Genomic DNA, 17,419 nt, shown 5'->3' with positions numbered 1-17,419 from the left:
CCAGCAATCCCTAGTCATCATAGTTCCGTCATAAATAGACTTCAACTAGCACCAGTCTAATAAAGAAATGGCCAACATCATTTAATCATGAAGGTGGTAGTTTTTATTTTATGGTAATCTGCGGGGCAATATTACTTTACCATTATTTAATGAGTATATCTCCTAAAGAATGTTCAAGAAAAATATACAGCGGAGTGATCTTTTGTTTATTTTGTCATGTCTGGGGTAATGAAAGCATTAAACCAACATAAAGAATAGTTTTGAAACCTAATACAACATGCCCAGATTCAAAACACTGAAGGTATGACAGTGTGAAATACAACAGTCTCTCATTGAGCCAAATTAAAAAATATATACGTTACGGGACAAGGCATGCAAAAAGTTCAATTTGTTGTCCACGCTCTAAAGTAAAAAATAAAAGTTTAATGTATATTATGATTAATATTAAAAAAGTTCAATTTTGGTTAAAATTGTTATAAGCCTGAACTGATAGTAAGGTCTACATTCTTAATAACAAGAAGAAGATAAATATAATTGGCAAAGAAGGGAAGGTTAGGCTTATTATACAAAGAAGCTAATTTCAAAAGGTAGGAGATGTCAGCTGTTTCTGTATCTATTTTAAGAGCCTGTGATAAGAACAACCACTTTCTAGGCAAAAGGAAGGAATTAAAAGTACCTTTTACTGTGCCCTACTCCTTGAGTATCATGTCTACACTGTATTTAGTATGCTATTGTAGGATGTGCAGTGTCTCTCTTTCAAAACACGCCAGGCCCTATCATTTGATGCAGTGCAAATCTCTGAGACCAGGACTGAATAGTTTGGTATTTTCCTCAAATGTCTGTTCTGACACAATATTCAGTGTTCATTTATATCAACTGGCTGAAGACAGCTTTAGTTGTCTGTTGCGAACACTAATTTAAACTATATTGGGGCACAGCATAATGCAGATGGTTACACACTATGCATGTAGTTCATACAGTAATTACCTAGTTCACAATTTTACATGCATGGAATCATGGTACAACCGTGCCTACTTGTGTGCATTACAATACAAGCCAGATGGGTTAAAATTACCAATACTTGTTTATACTTGACCTACTGTTTCACGTTATGCAGTAGTGTCTATAGCTCACCTTGCTTGAGGTGTTCCAATAGCCTTCTTGGTAGCCCCTTGCTTGTAGCCATTAGCAGTGACATCGAGTGGTTGTTCTGGGACTTTACACCAACTGATCGCTACAAAGAAAAGGACAACAGTTTCTCATTGCTTATGCCATCTCATTATCTACAGCGGTACTTTAGGGGATGGGTATTTAAAGAATGTTATGCCTCAGTTCCCATTTATATAAAATAGAAAGTGAATGACCTCAGGTGCCATCAGATTCGCAATCCCCATAAAACATAAGATCTAAAACAATTTTTCAATCCAGATATATGTTCCAATTGCCTCTACTAGTGCAGATTGCGCTGGCTCATATGGGAAATTGATGCCTCTTTATGATGCACTACCAGTAAGAATAATTAAGATGCTGATGCGGGTGAGTGGTGCAAGTAGCACTGGTTCGTGACACTGTACAGCACTGTTACGCGATGATTCCTTCTACGGCTGCGACGAGCCATAGTACATGCATTTCTCCAAGTATTGTTGAATGAGATGTTGTTATCCTTTTGCCACAATATAGAGCAAATGCAAATTGCGCCATTGCAGCCAGAAAGAATGGACGCCCGTTAATGGAGATCATGCGCCTACCATGCACTTGCTGCAAACAACAGGGATTATAGTTACTCAATTTAACGGTACTTGATTTACTGGTCTAAGAAGGATTGAAAGTTGGAAGCCCTTGGAGAAATTCAAACTTGTGACCTTCCAATCACAACAGATGTCAGCAGTGAACTCCTTCTAATTTAACATCTGTCTCCTTCGTTGCCAGCTATGGGAACAAATTATCAAGCAAAAATCATTTTGAAGACTATGGGCGATTGTCAACCACCACATACCAGAGCAAAAGACATGGAGGAACATTAGGTAGACAAGATGAGCCTCATCTCCAGCTTGCCTCCAAAGAACAGAATTTTCCCAATTGCACAGTTGACACACTCTGCTGTTCATACAACTGAAAATGGGCATTCTGGTTTGAAAGAGAAGACTTGTATCACTCCAGGAAGTGTCCTCCTACAAGTCAACACAAAGAGTAATGCATTGCATTGTCAACAAATAACATAGGCAGTAAACTCATTGTTGTAACCAATCTTAAAGCACAGAGTATGACAGACATTCAGGTAATGCATCTTTTCCTTTCTCATAGGCACGCAGGTATATTTAACATCATGGGGATACCCTGTAACTCTAGGAACCTGGGAATTCGCCTAGCTGGGGGTGAAGGAGTTGCCTACGGCAGAAGGCACCTTCTTTGCCCTCAGCTATGCAAATGTGCACATCGACTGGAGGCAGGAGCAGGTGGTCTGGACGAGTGAGATGGAAGACTACCTGGAGCATATCAAATTGTGGCTAAGATATATCAAACACTTGCTGACTGTGAAACAGTGAAGAAAAGATCGCAAAGTAGGTTTTTGAAAAACTGGACAATAATCAGTTTCATTTAAGTTTAACACACACAATGAGCTTTACTTTAGTCAGAGACTGAGGCATAAATTTGAAGGAGGTGAATGGGAGAATCGTATAGTAAATAAACAGCTGGAAATCTCTCGATATATATGGGCAATCAACATCCTGCGCACTTGAACTGGAGTATTCCATACAGGGAACTGCTTCAGGGATGCAGGAACTGCAGCAATGATACTGCATACCAAATATAGAAGAATACAATAATCGCAAGATGTGGAGATAAAGAGTAACCTTAGCATATCCTCCAAAAGGCTACAGAGACATTGACACATGGAAAGCAGTCATCAGCCTGCGTGTTTGAACTGGAATATCCTGTGCAGGAAAGTGCTTGCAGCACACAGTAACTACAGCAATGAGGCTACATACCAAAAATGCCACTTGAGGGTTACAAATGCAAAGAGAACGATCAATGGCTGGAAAGATGAATAATGTCAAACATTCACCCCCAGTACAGTATCACTCTAAGTGGGATGGGTATGCCCAGACGTGGGTCTCGTGCGCACCATGCCACTAGATTCCAGCTATCCTGGCTGATGAGGGGTGATACCCCGAAATAGATCCTAGCATGCTTGTTTCCAGGCCAGGGAGGACCTGGCTTCGCAGTATGGGCTGGACTGTTCCCATGAGGAGCAGGGTCAAGACTGATTTTCATATGGCTAGGTCCAAACTGGGGTGGCCTAGTGAGCAAAAGAACGATGGTTTCAACCCAGATATTTTGACTGGGGGGTGAGTGGTTAAAAAGTTTCAGCAGTCCGCTATCATCTTGCTGTGTTTGCTATGTTCGCCCTAAGTGGCCAAGGGTATGATTAGACGTGGGTCCCTTGATCGCTGTGCCACTGGATTCAAGCTAGCCTGGCTGATGAGGGGTGATACCCAGAAACCGGTCCCAGGATGTTTGTTTCCGGTCCAGGAAGGACCTGGCCTGGCAGTTCAGGCCTGAATGTTCCCATGAGGATCAGGGTCGAGACTGATTTGCATATGGCTGGGTCCAAACTGGAGTGACTCAGGGCCAGATGTAGGTAATTCTATTTTACCGACTCATAAATACCGAATTTTACCGATTCGGTATTTATGAATCGGTAAAATAGAAGTACCGAGATGTGGGTAAATCCAGATGTGGATTTACCGATTCTTTAAAAGTCGGTATTTACCGATTCGGTAAATACCGACCGGTAATGCCCCATTCATTCCTATGGGCTTTGAAGCCCATAGGAATGAATGGGGCATTACCGGTCGGTATTTACCGATCGGTAAATACCGATTTTTGGCAAGGGTGCAGGGGGTGTCACTTTGACACCCTCTAGCACCCCCAAAAAAGGTTCGGGGGCCATATGGCAGGCATACCTGCCCTAAGGGCAGGTCTGCCTGTCATATGGCACAGGTGTGCATGCACACATGTGCATGCACATCTGAATCGGTATTTCACCATCAAATTGAATTTGATGGTAAAATACCGATTTCTTAGGCCTTGTGGGACTCAGAAGAGTCCCACCTACATATCAATTTTACCGATTCTGTAAAAATACCGGTCGGTAAATTTACCGACCGGTATATTTACAGAATCGGTAAAATTACCGATTTGCCCAGTTTACCTGCCCCTACATCTCGGTAGCCAAATACCGGTCGGTAACGGCCGAATTCGGCCGTTACCGACCGGTATTTGGCTACCTACATCTGGCCCATAGTGAGCAAAAAAACAATGGATTCAACCCGATCACTTGCCTGGGGGGGTGTGGTCAAAAGGTTTCAGCACTCTGTCCATCATCTTGTTGCGTCTGCTCTGTTCTTTCTTCCTGCATACCCGGCACCTTGTCTCTAAATGATTCTATTGTGTTCGGTGCACACATAGCCCCTAATTGCCCTTCAAAGGGGTCCAAATATCTTTAAACAGCGAGACTCATATTCAAACTTGTTTTGCTGGATTTCCTATTTTTTACCTGGAAGTTGTTCAGGCAGCTTCCATCCATTCCTTATTGTTCTTCAGATAAATTCACATATGTGTGGCGCATCGGCCTAGATATCATTGCTTTTTCCCCGTTACAGAACTGTATATATAGCTTCACTTTGCCTCCTGCACAATTTTTAGCAGGTGAGCTCTTTGGACTTGTTTTGAACCTTATTTCCTTGGTGCTCGAATCTTTATACTTTTGATTGATTGGCATTGTGTCAATGATTGAGGTGGCTGGGTTCATCCTGCTAAGAAGTATATAAGTAAAGTAAGTAAATTTTTATTGCACAGTTAATTAAAACTCACAATTTAAAATACATTGTTAAAAGAAAAAGTGGTTGCTGACGGAAATAAAAGTATAAGTATCAAAAGTTGAGATGATTCACTAGTTCTACTTCTTCTGCATTCAGGCCGTAAGTTCGAAAAATGTCCTAGGACTTGTTTCCGGCTATTGGGCAGGTGTTTCTTTCTGTGCCTCCTTGATTCTCTTTGCCACTGCATCAAGAAATTTTGTAGTTCTGCAGTTTAGTTGGATCTCGCTTGGGTTGAAGCACAGTTTAACTGCCTGTCGGCACGACCTGACCCCCTCCTGGTTCCATTTTACACGTCGTAGTGTTCTCCTTATGTCCATTAAGCTGGGACAAATACATATTATGTGGGTTAGGTCTTCCGGTCCTGCTAAGAAGTATATAGGATAAGGATTATTTTGAATGCATCATGTATTTGAAACTTAAAACATAAAAACACTTCTCGGTGACATAAACGGGCATAATATTATTGCCCGCTCTAGCCTTGAGAAAGTGGCTCTTATGCTTGTTGCTTGATGGGTCAAAGTCTCCTGGCATGGTATCCACAGTGTCCTAATCTGGCGCTGTATAATGGTCGTATGCACTGCTACCCACTGATCTGAATTGGAAACAAGGGGAGTGTCATCTTGTCTTTTCACATCCTAATCCTTGTTGCTCAAATCTGCAGGCGTCAGGGAAGTACTGCCTGGGCGCTTCCTCTTTATGGCCTAATCAGTGTGGTTTCAGAGATGAGGGTATTTTCCCCTTAGTGCAAGCCAGGAGTGTAGCAGTCAAGGCAGAGGAGCCTGTCTATATGATCTAGACAGAAGGGTCACAGGCTGTGGAACTTGGCTGCCAAACTTGAAGTAGCGTAGGAAGGAATTTGGCATTTAAATCTTGATATATCTCTTAAGAAGCTCAGGAGATTTCAAGGCGCCTGAACCATGCGAGATCTGGGTATATATTCTGAGTGCACACAGCACGGGTATTTTTGACTAAATTGTATTACTGGGCGAAATGTTCACCTTCTACTGTGAAGCACTGGTTGCACTTCACTTTAAAATGGCTTATGCTTCCCCAGTTGGGCCCTTGCTCGTGTAAACTGGAAGCTCCCCTAAAGGGCATCAAGAAGTGTTGCAGTAAAGATAGGTGAAATGGTGTGGCAACAAACAACCTATCCAACTGCTGATTGGCTGGAAGGCAGAGAAAAGGCTTAAAACAGCTAGAGCAGTGCTGAGCTTAAACTGTATCCTGTGAAGAACTGCTTACACTTTATATTTAACTGACTTCACTTCCCAAATCGAGCCCTTGCCTGTTAAGGTCCGCTGCTGAAATGGGGTCAAGAGATGACGCCGGTAGGATCAGCAAAAGGAGGTAGTGATAAACAGCCCAACCAGCCCCTGATTCACTGGAAAGCAGAGAAAAGGCTATGAACTGCCAAAACCATGCAGCAGTGACGCACACTTCATATGCAAAGAGTGTGAAGTACAACGCTGTTGTGCCAGTGGGATGGAGAGAAGTGTGCAGGTGATCTTGGCAGTTATCTTGCTGGCTTTGTTAAATTTCTCTTCAAAGAAGAAAGTATTCCTTTTGGACAATTCTTGAGGACACGCTGTGTCAAACAGTCCAACTCTTCTTTAGGAATGCAGGAAAGCAGTGGGGGGAGAGAGGGAGGAGCAATGATTAGTGCAGTTTAATAAAGAAGCTTCCTGAAAAGTGTTAACAGGCAGATTTGTAGACTTCTTCACAAAGTCCTCTACTAGGGGAACGGTCAACTGGCTATAGGATTAAGCGCAATCAAACTGAACCATGTAGCACTGTTTCATATCCACATAAGGGCTCACTTAATAAAACAACTTCCTCTGAAAGTTGTGAGACCAAGTGTTTTGAAATAGTCTGTCCCAGTGGAACCAAATTTCTGCTAGCCCTCCGAGTCCTCATAAAGAAAGGCCTTGGGGTAAAGGAAACTGTAAGCAATACCATTCGTGAAAGCACAAAATGTCACATAGAGCAACTTACAGACCAGAGAGAGGGGTACTATGTAGCACCTGGCTCCAGGACATTGGAGGAAATGGCAATGGCTGTGTCTCTAAACTGATAAAATTGAAATCCAGGAGGATTTGCTAGAAATCCTTGCAATTACTGCTGATATCAAGCTACAGTGTCTTAGTCACCTGGATAAATAGGCCAAAGGAGAAGCAACCAGCTCCTCAAAATGTACCTGCTCTTCTATTCTACTCTCTTCCCACAATGATTGGGACACTTGTTGATGGTAGTAAACAAAGCGATATCAGTCCCTTCCACTAATAGGGAGGTTTTGAAGAAAAATGGATAATGTTAAGCAGCCAACTGAGCGCTACATAAGTAGCAAAATCCCTGTGGCAAAAAAACGAAGTATTTGAAAACAATTAAGAAGACATATTAAGGGTCTCAAATGTGTTCTCATCAACTAGGTGTGAGAACAGTGAAAGATGTAGCACCTGATATTTTCAGATATTTGCTTAAACACAGATACCATCTTATCAAGAAAGAACAAGAAAAGGTTAAAAAGCTTAACAAAAAGGATACACAATTATATAAACTAGATAGGAAATAACTATGTCGCAGGGCCAAAGGTTTTCCCAACCTTTGAGAAACAAAAAAGTGAGACGAACAGTAACAACACAACTAACAAATAACTTTTCTGCTAGTATCAAAACGGTCCCGCAGGAAAACGTTTAGACCATCTTGGTGGAACAGCTCAAACAGAAAATAATGTTGCACCCCTAGAACGTCAGTCTGAGCACATAATTCCAAAGACCTTTCAGGCTCTGAAGCACAGCAAAATAGATCCAATCACTTCTAGACCACTTCTGATGCACCTCAGATACTTCAAACACTGCCACTAAACAACTGCCGTCCTGATATCCTTGACAACCACTCTAATCAACAAGGGACAACCCAAGACTTGCGTGGTGGTGAGACCAGCAACCGAAACAGAAAGCTGTCTAGTTTGAGCACTAGAGTCCACTTACACTTGGAAGCACCACAGCCTTCTGACTTGCCCAGCCTAGTACACATACCCCAGACTATAGAATGGTAATCCCCGGACGGCCTACAGAAGTGAAGACGCAAAGTGCAAATTAAAGTGGAGTCTTCTTGTAGGTCATCTACATTTTTGTCATCCCACATTGGGGCATTGAGCTCTAACAAGCAAAAGTTAGATGAGAGTATTTTTCAAGCTAATAAATATAATGTGATCAAACCCAGTGTTCTAGAAAATAAATTGTTGGTCTACCCAGAGTATTTATCGAAAGCATAAGAGATGTCCTTGATAGGAGTAATATAATTTCCCTCATTAAGTCGCAACCTAAATTTGTGCAATCACCGTTCGAAGGACAACAATTCTTTGGCATTCCAACCAAGTTGAGACCGACCCCAGAGAATCAACTGAAGAAGTCTAGATTAACACTCACGCTGTGGAACTAATTTTCAAGAGCAGAAGCGTTTTCAAATATGAAGAAGTAATCACCACAGAGAGCCTATTCCCGGTTGGATGGACTCTCTCCTAAGGAATCTTACCCCAGGTTTATTGCCACTGCGAATGAGCGGTATAGGCAGACTATGGAAGGTTGTATGAACCAAGAGACTGATATCTCTGATAAGTGGTACTTGCTGAACTCGGACCACATGTCTACGATCCAAGTCCTGAACTTGGCCCTTAACTCTCCTGTACTCAAGTCACTCCTTTCCCTTTGAGGGCCACAACTCTTGTGGCGATCTGAGTTCTTACCCACTTTTTTGATGGAAAAGGAAAATTGTTCCGGACCAGTTGGCTTGATATTGTTTTTATATTGTATACCTTTTTTTCCTTATGATCCTGCCAGGGATGGATGGGAAAACCGAGGAATGTTGGAGGAAATGATTTGGTTGTCTATGTTACAAGCTGATAAATATGATGCAATACTTAAACCTCAACATGATGAGGAGTGAACTCCTCTAATTGAGCATACAAGGCCTAAACGCCCATAACAAACGAAGCCAAGTTTGGAGATACGTCCCAAAACGCCACCCAAATGTTATCTTTCTCCAGGAAACACGCCTACTCAGAAAAGGTCATCGGGGGATAAGACACCCTGAATATCCCCATCAATTATGGGCATGTTCTGCCAGCAAAATCACAGGTGTGGCTCTTCTGTGCAACCCCACATTGGGTAAAAGCCGCTAGCCGTCACACTAAGGATTCAGAAGGCGGCCATTTAAAATTGAAGGACAACTCAGACTATGCTAAATCTGTACGCCCCAACACATTACAAGATCTTATTTTCACACACTACTAGCGGAGCAACTTTAAGAGGTCCAAGGGGGAATCATAGAGGGGGTCTTCCACTCTGCATGGGACATAGAAAGAGATAGGAACATGAATTCTTGTCAAGGGATAGGAGCAATGTTGCCCCCTCTAAAAGTTGATCACAAAACTGAGACTAGTCAATGCATGGTGCCATTTGCACCTACTCATTGTAATCCCATCTCATTGTAATCCCATGGACATACCACCTACTCATGCATAGACTTTGCATTTATCACCCACTTTCTACTCCAAACTCTTGACTAGGAGATAATTTCGGTATCTAATCACGCTCACCAGGCACTTACCTGAAAAGATATGCTTTGTCCGCTTCAGGGTCCACCCTACTGCGGTTGATCCCGCAAATATTGAGAGGTCCAGTGAATAGGACTACCATTCATGATACATTTAAGGAATACTTCTTAAGTAATACTGCACTTAATGGTTCTTGCCATACACTTTGAAAGGCACAAGGTGGGCACTCTTTTAGCACATAAAATTAGACTACACAATATCAAATCATATATTGCTCAGGTTAAAAACACACTCTGGCTCATGGAATACAAAGGAGAGGGTAAAACAGGAAGCCTTCTACAGATTCTTTTAAGCACTAAACACTCAAGGGGGAGAGAACCCAGCTGACATCATGCCTTACCTTCACAATTGTGACTGGACACCTATCCTCTTTCTGCACAGGGACCTACTTGAATCTCACACAGACGCAACTGAGCTGGAACAAGCTCTGGAAATGTCTCCGGGAACAAAGTCTCCCTCTCACAAGAAAATCTAACCACTTTGTTTAACTCTTGTACACAACATAATAGTCTTACTCCCAACAAGTGCAAAAAAGAGATTGCAATAATCCCTAAATAGAACAATGGCCTGGCTAACTGTGCATCTCATCTCCCAAATGCCCTTCTAAACTTAGATGCAAAACTCTACACCAAAATACTTGCAATGTGACTGGGCCCTCTTCTTCCTGGCCTATTGATGCGGACCAATTCAGCTTCATTCGCAACTGACAGGGAGCAGACAATATTTGGTGCCTAGCTCATCAGGTCGAAAAAACTCATAGGCACAGCATAGCAATTGTGCTCTTATCCCTTGATGTGGAGAACGCATTCAACTGCGTTAGCGGGGCCTTTCTCAGCGCGAATCTGGGCAAAATACACCTTGGTCATGTATGATAAAGAATGGCTGCCTATACCTCTCCCACAACAGTCATCTGCATCACTGATCAGTGCACCAATCCCATTAATCTAGCAAGGGGTACTAAACAGGGTTGACCCCTCCTCTCTCCACTTTGCCCTGTTGGTAGAAACACTGGCTATGAAGATTAGGCAAACTCAGGAGAACTTGGGTATACTATTCGGGGAGTGACCCCATAAAGTAAACCTGTCTGCAGATGACTTACTTCTTACTCTGACCAACCCCTCCGAGTCTTTTTCAGGACTGGTGCAGGGCTAGATGACTCTAAACTGGTATCTGGCTTCAGGATGAACAAAGAAAAATTCCATGTCCTCAATCTGAAGGTTCCCCCTTACATTCTCCCTTGTTTGCAAGCACTAGCCCCCTTCACTGGACTTCTACTTCCATTAGGTACCTGGGACTTAATATAACGAGTCGTCTTGAAGGGTGGTCCAAGGTTAACTGGGTTGAATACCATAAGGCACGTCCTAAAAGACATTAGGAGATGGTGCCTTTTATATATTTCATAGCTAGGTTGCAACAATGTGATTTAAATGAATGTCCTTCCCAGAAAAATGTATCTCTTTCACTTACTTTCAACTCCCATACCTCAACAGTTATCACCCTGCTCCAGACCAAAGTGCGTTCTTATATGGGGAGGTAAGAAACATGCATTCTCAACAAGTTTTTTATGCAGGACTCGCTATGGTGAGTCAAATTTCATCAGGGTAAGCTATTTTTACGGCCTACTCGCCCTTTCTGGCAAGCTGCCAAAGAACAGCTGTTCTGTTCACTCACAAAGAGAATGAATAATAAAGATGTCTATAAATCTTGTTTTTATCTTGTCACATTTGCTCAGCATTCAGAGACAGACATCAGAAGTCACTTTGTCTTCCTACATTTTCTTTTCTTTGTCTGACTGTGAAGTTAAATGATTTTGTAAAGTGAACTGTGTGACTATCGTGCTGTGTAAAGTGTGTGAAATTAAAGGCTGTAAGATAGTGTTTTTATTCTAACACAACGTTGAGCTAGCTAATATGTGAACTGTACAAACACCTCAAAAAATTTCTGTAATTATGGAGGCAAATTTTTATATTTCTGTGTGGTGAAAAAAGATTTTTTTAGAGGATGAAAACAAAGCAGAACACTTTACTTGGTGAAGTGCAAGTTATGAATATTTTGCTGAAAACCCAATTTCCAAGCATGGTTTGTATGCTGTATAGTTTTATCAGTAAAACTGCAGGTTAGTGGGAACATTTGTGGCAATTTCAATGGAAAATGTGCTGTCTGTAAATGACGGTGCACTACCACATCATGCTTTAGTAATATATTTATTAAAAGTGAGTATTTAAACATGAATTAAGAAATATTCTTAACCCCACTCTGATGACAAAGCTATTAGTGAACTAAGAGGCAAGTCCAGGGTCATTTGATCCCTATATGGTGGTTCGATTCTTATTACAAATGGAGCACGATTAGTCTATTAAATTTAAAAATATATATTTTTTGTATAACTGAAATGCTGAACTCTTATATTTGAAGGTGTTCTTATATGTTGAAATGAAGAAAAGGTGGTACCATAAAATAAAATATTTGCCTAGTACCACACAATTTTAGACCAGTTTACTGGTCACGTACCTTGCAGTTAGGTAGAGTATATTATTTAAATTACTAGACCTGCAGGTCTAGTAACATTTTAATGATTTTTGTAGGCCTGTGCTAATCTTATGGAATATATAGCTGGGCGGCACACTTACTTTATCTTTCGGAGTGGGTGGTGAGGTAAAGTGAGAAGAACTATTCTGCCCGTTATGAGACCTAGTCTGGCTTCCCGACAAAGTAGATCGAAGAGCACCTATATTGCTGCACCAACAAAGACTGTGTTGGATACGTGGTACCTCGTAGCTATTAAGAATCAGCTTACCATATCCCCTTCTCCTACTACGCCTATAGCAAGAAACCCCGACTTACCCCAGCAGCAGATTCCCTGCAATTTCTTGAGTGGTCTGAGAACTACAGCAGGACTCAAAGTTATTTTTTTTAATTAATTAATGCACAGAAGACTTTCAAATTTCCGAACAATGCCGGCTGCATTACTACCACTCAGACACTGGGCCATACAGCTGCCAAATGCCTTGGTTACCACAAGGCCACCCATTTTGAGAAAAATTGAGAAAATGGTCCACACATTTGAAGGAATGAAGGGCCTTATATCTAGAACTTATCACAATATCCAAGATTCTAAACAGCTCACCAAGCATCCATATCAATATCAGTGATGGGGGACTGGAGGTGGATATGCAGGGCAAGCATTAGGCGCATTTATGGAGCAACATCCCCAAAATACATAGAAGCATTCTCCAGAGTGTATTGCCATACAAAATAATATACCAATAGTATAGGTCTCCAGTAAGACTGAGTCAGATGTATCCCTCAACGTCTACACTATGTTGGAACTCTGACCAAGAGATGGGTACCCTTTCCACATATCTGGTGATCTTGTATAGTCATACAACTGATCCCAGCAGATCCTGGGTATGCGACAACTAGACAGAGGATATGACTGACACTAACTGAGAGATTATTTGCCACATGTCGGGAGCGGGTATACAGCTTATTGCACTTTTCTGGGGAAAAAAACCCTTTGGCTAGTGTTCTATAGTTCCACAGACTCTGGCAAATATTAGTCACAGAGCAGAAAACTCATAAGATCGCTCACTCCGAAAAGAATTTCAAAGGTAAATGACAACTTCTCACAGATTACGAGTAGATGGGAATTTCTATGTTGTACCTCCCTTGAGACTCACTGGGCTCCAAATTTTGGAATTACCTACATCCCATGTGCTGTAGTGAGTGAACATTCTCAGTCATACCCCTTACTCCCCGCTACATGCTCACAGTCTACACTGCACACCCTGGTTGATACCGAACAGACTCTTTCATGGCCCCCAACCTGTGATCCTCCTTACTTAGCAATAAGGTTCTCGACAACCATCCCCAGAGATAGCCTAGCCTATAGCTAGCACCCTCCTTCTTTCTCTTTGTAGGGCATTAGGTTTATGGTTAGGGGTTGTTTCTCTGTTTATTCTACATTAAATAGAGTAACACCTATTATAGCGTATGACCCTGAATAGCATACATTGTGCAGGCGCTGAATACTTTGACATCTGATTGATGATGTAATGCATTACTGTTATTTACAATTTATGAAAACTATTAGTAAAAAGATTTGAAAGAGAAAAGCCTCTTTTGCCTCTTCATCTGACTATAGACATATAGCTTTACTCAATGTTGAATGGAAATGCTCCACAAAGATCAAACTGGAAGACCTTGAAAGTTGGGTTGGAAAGAACAACTTCCCTTTTTTCCCCAAAACTGACTTTCAATAATATTGCAGCTCTAAGGATAGCTTGATTGTGCTAGTCTCATTAATTTATCAGACAACATATATGTAGGATTCCTTGTTATGTGCTTCATTTATTAATTTTCAAACACAATTGTTGAAAATACAAAGCCCCTTGGCATAACAGTCAACAGAAATCTCAAAATGCAAGCTCAAAGTAGCTCCAATTAGCAGGTCAACATGAAGTGCACTTCTACATCTTAAGATTCCTGAAGAAATTGAAATTATTCATACCGGCTTCCGACCTCAAAATAGCAATACAATCATTAGTATTATCTAGATTTGACTATGGAAATGCGACAATGTTGGGAATTCCCAAATCAAGACTCGCACCACATAAGGCAACCCTCAACGCTGCAGCAGGACTGTTAAAGGGACTGCCTTTTCTCTGTACAGTGCTCTGATACCTCTGGGTCATGTTGACGCTGTATAAAACTCTCAAAATAAAAATAAATAAAATAAAAACCTTCACTAACTTTATTACAACTGAAAGTGGCAAATACACCAAAGCTTTAGTTTAGTCCATTTTTAACTGAAAAGATATTTGTTCAGGTATGAGAGATTTGTTGACTGATCGAAACAAATCTGTTAACACAGAACTGGCTTGATACGCCTGAGATGATAGAAACAGCATTTGTCAGATTTCTTTGGTGTGTATTAGTGGTCATTGCAGAGACCATGATGATGCCCACATTCCTCATCCTTTTACTGATAGTGACAGGTTTTCCAAAAGAGTGAACGTTAGTAGTTTCAGAGGACTCACCTGCACCACTAGGAACAAGCTTGCCTTTACTTGCATCATGCACTGGAATGACTGCAAGGTGGCTATGTTGGAACTGTAAGACAGACTGCAGTATTACTACATCCTGAACTTTGAAGCCATCAGGTAGGGACTGGATGTGCTGGCACCTAGACCAAAATCAAAAGACACCATTACATGTCACCCGTCATCAAAATAAGTAATTAATATCCTCAATTCCACAGGGGAAACTGTACAACTGTCAAACAAACATGAGGTCAAAGACTTGTATGAATCAGGTACACAGCATTGGGTGGTATAGTGTCAAATCGGAGGACAACGAATTAAGACAATACATGATTGACTTTAAAGGTTATTTCAATGAGATTCATTAGCTCGGATCAGAAAGCAGTAGTGTCTGCAGTAGGTACAGAGCTGGTTATGTCTGCTGATCCCAAAACCAACACCATCCCCTAATTGGGAGATAGAGTAAACTGGAGTATGGCATAATGTGAGCAGGGAGCTAGACTGGATGAGTGGATGGTATTATCCAACAATGAGAACAGATGATTTTGTAAAGAGGAGGTGTGATTGGGGCACACCGTAAAAAGTGTTTATCATGAATCTAGGATAAAGACGCACACGATTCAATAAAAAAGAGATCTAAACAGTGAACAATCTAGTCAGCTAGTACTGTATATGAAAGAGGACCGGAACATAGCATGTGCAGGTGACTGTGTTTACATTTAATGCTCTATCTTTTCACTAAGATGTTGGAATCTACTTTACCTCCTGATTAGAGCTCTTTCCATGGCCTCTTGGCTGTAAGGACACTTTCCTATCACAAATGCTGAGAAATACACAGGCTGCTGCAGGAAGTGCATAAGGAGGGCTCCCTGGCAGCCAAGCACATTCCAGCGAGCCATTTTATCACTGCAAGACATAGAGCATGTCCTATCACCACGGCCTGGCTTCACGCGTAGTAAGCCCACAAGATGGTAGTCCAGCCCAGGAGCACAGCTGTCTTGGAGTTCACCGGGCACACACTTTGCACCAGTTCTATGGACATCCACCACCTTAGCTCCACTTGCGGAACCAGTGGTAAAACATTCTGCAACATTTAGACTGCTCTGAGGTGCAGAGGATGCTAATGTTAGCTGCTCTCCAGAGGAACAATGAACGGTTTCTGTATCAGCGATTAAATGGAAACTTCCTTCACAAGTGATTCTAGAGACAGGAGTCGCTTCTTTTCTGAGCGTTGAAGGTACAAACTCCACTGCTACATCAGGGATGGAATGCAAAATGTCTGCTCCGTCACCAGCAACTACCATGGTGGAATCTTGCCCCAAGTGTGCACCAGGTGTTCTGACATCTGCACCTTCCCCAGTGCCAGGAAACTCAGGGTAGTGTCCGTCACTAGACAGTGGCAGAAAGATAGCTGTTTCCTTCATTATGACCTCAGGCTCCCATTTTTCTATTCCATCTCCATCATATCTCACTCTCTTGCTTGGAACGCTGTGTGTCATGTCCTGCAGTTCTCTTTTGTTGCAAACAGTGGTCCCAAGAGCAATGTTGTCATGGGCTTCTTTTCCTTGCTGCAACAGCTTCTCAGATGGAATTGCCTGGCAAGGCTGGTCCTCCTCCTCCATCATTGGTATAATGGATGCATCGCCACCTGTCAAGGGGAAATGGATAGCAGACAAGAAAATACAGTCACAAAACTAATAAACATGTCATTTTTTAAAAAGAAATATTAGCTAAACAAACTGGTGATTCATCTGGCATGGGCTAAAACTGAGCTTCAGTACACTGGGGAAGACATATTTTATTTCTCTAAACATAAGTAACGGCATGTAATTAGATAAGATAACGCTGCAGCTATGAGTCTTTCACAATTGGCTCTGACCTATGCTCCGTGTTACAAATCTTCCCAAACCTAGGTCTGGATTGTATCCTTTGAACCTCTCACATTCAGATCTTATCTGTGGTGAAATTCACATGCATCTAAAAGATGGGCATCATAAGCTTTACATGCAGTGATCAAAACAGTATTGTAGGTTTGAAGGTTCCTTCCTGCCTCCTGACGTTATGAACATCCCAAACCTTTATTACATCCATGCTATATGTATTTAGTCCCCAGGCCCAGAAAAGATCACTGCTATACATCATACCAGAACGGATTCTTAGGAAAGTATGCAAATCTCCTACAGCCAGAAGTTACAAGCTTCTCACTGTTGGGTGAGATGTAAGGTATCAGTCTCAGTTCTTCCAAACTCCGATCAGATCCATGATGCAAGTTTTGAACTTCACATAGCGAGAGGTTATAAATGTACCAGTGATGTATCTAATTATAGTGCAGGCTTAAAACACCTCCGCAACAGGTCAGAAGTATGTTGCCAGCTCACCAGAAGCAGACGAGATCAGTGGCGCATGTTGCAAGCATCCCACGATAGGATCACGTCTGTTCCAGATATTAGATGCCGCCAAAAGCGAAGTTAAATTCATCCTGTATGTGCATCTCCAAATAAGAGGAAGAGTGTTGTGAAAAAGCCATTGAGCTGAGGAAATTTAAGTTTCAAAGAACTCCAGAAGAGAAAAGGTAAAATTCACACAGATGATCGCCGGTCAGTAGTGCTAAGACCATCTATGAGCTACTTGAGTCTCTTCTCAGGTGTTTGTTGTCACTTACTTCGTATTGGCTTTGGAACTTTTTCTTCTCCGTTTTCTATTCCAAGGCTCTTGCCATCAGCATTCCTAATTGATTCAGTTCCGGGCATTCACTCCCTTTTCAGGCCTCAAAAATCATAAAAAGTTTATCAGACCTGCAGGTCTAGGGACTTTAATAATCTATTTGACCTAACGGTTCTGTACTTGACCCATGAACTGGTCTCAAATTGTGTGAT

At 41.8% G+C, this 17,419-nt stretch overlaps 1 protein-coding gene across 1 annotated transcript in view; it reads right to left on the bottom strand.

Moving 5' to 3' along the window:
• The window catches only part of ADAT1 (adenosine deaminase tRNA specific 1), a 121,416-nt gene that overhangs the window by 60,438 nt on the left and 43,559 nt on the right, over positions 1-17,419 (bottom strand). The window contains exons 6-8 of the mRNA XM_078669208.1: positions 15,306-16,191; positions 14,541-14,686; positions 1,135-1,234 (exon numbers count right to left, since the gene is read on the bottom strand). Coding sequence (XP_078525334.1) covers positions 1,135-1,234; positions 14,541-14,686; positions 15,306-16,191 — 1,132 coding nt within the window. The remainder of the gene's footprint in view (positions 1-1,134; positions 1,235-14,540; positions 14,687-15,305; positions 16,192-17,419) is intronic.

Source organism: Lissotriton helveticus, chromosome 12 (genome assembly GCF_964261635.1).
Source record: "Lissotriton helveticus chromosome 12, aLisHel1.1, whole genome shotgun sequence".
Lineage (NCBI taxonomy): Eukaryota > Metazoa > Chordata > Amphibia > Caudata > Salamandridae > Lissotriton > Lissotriton helveticus.
The sequence above is the reverse complement of the archived record's forward strand: the minus strand, read 5'-3'. Positions and strand labels throughout refer to the sequence as shown.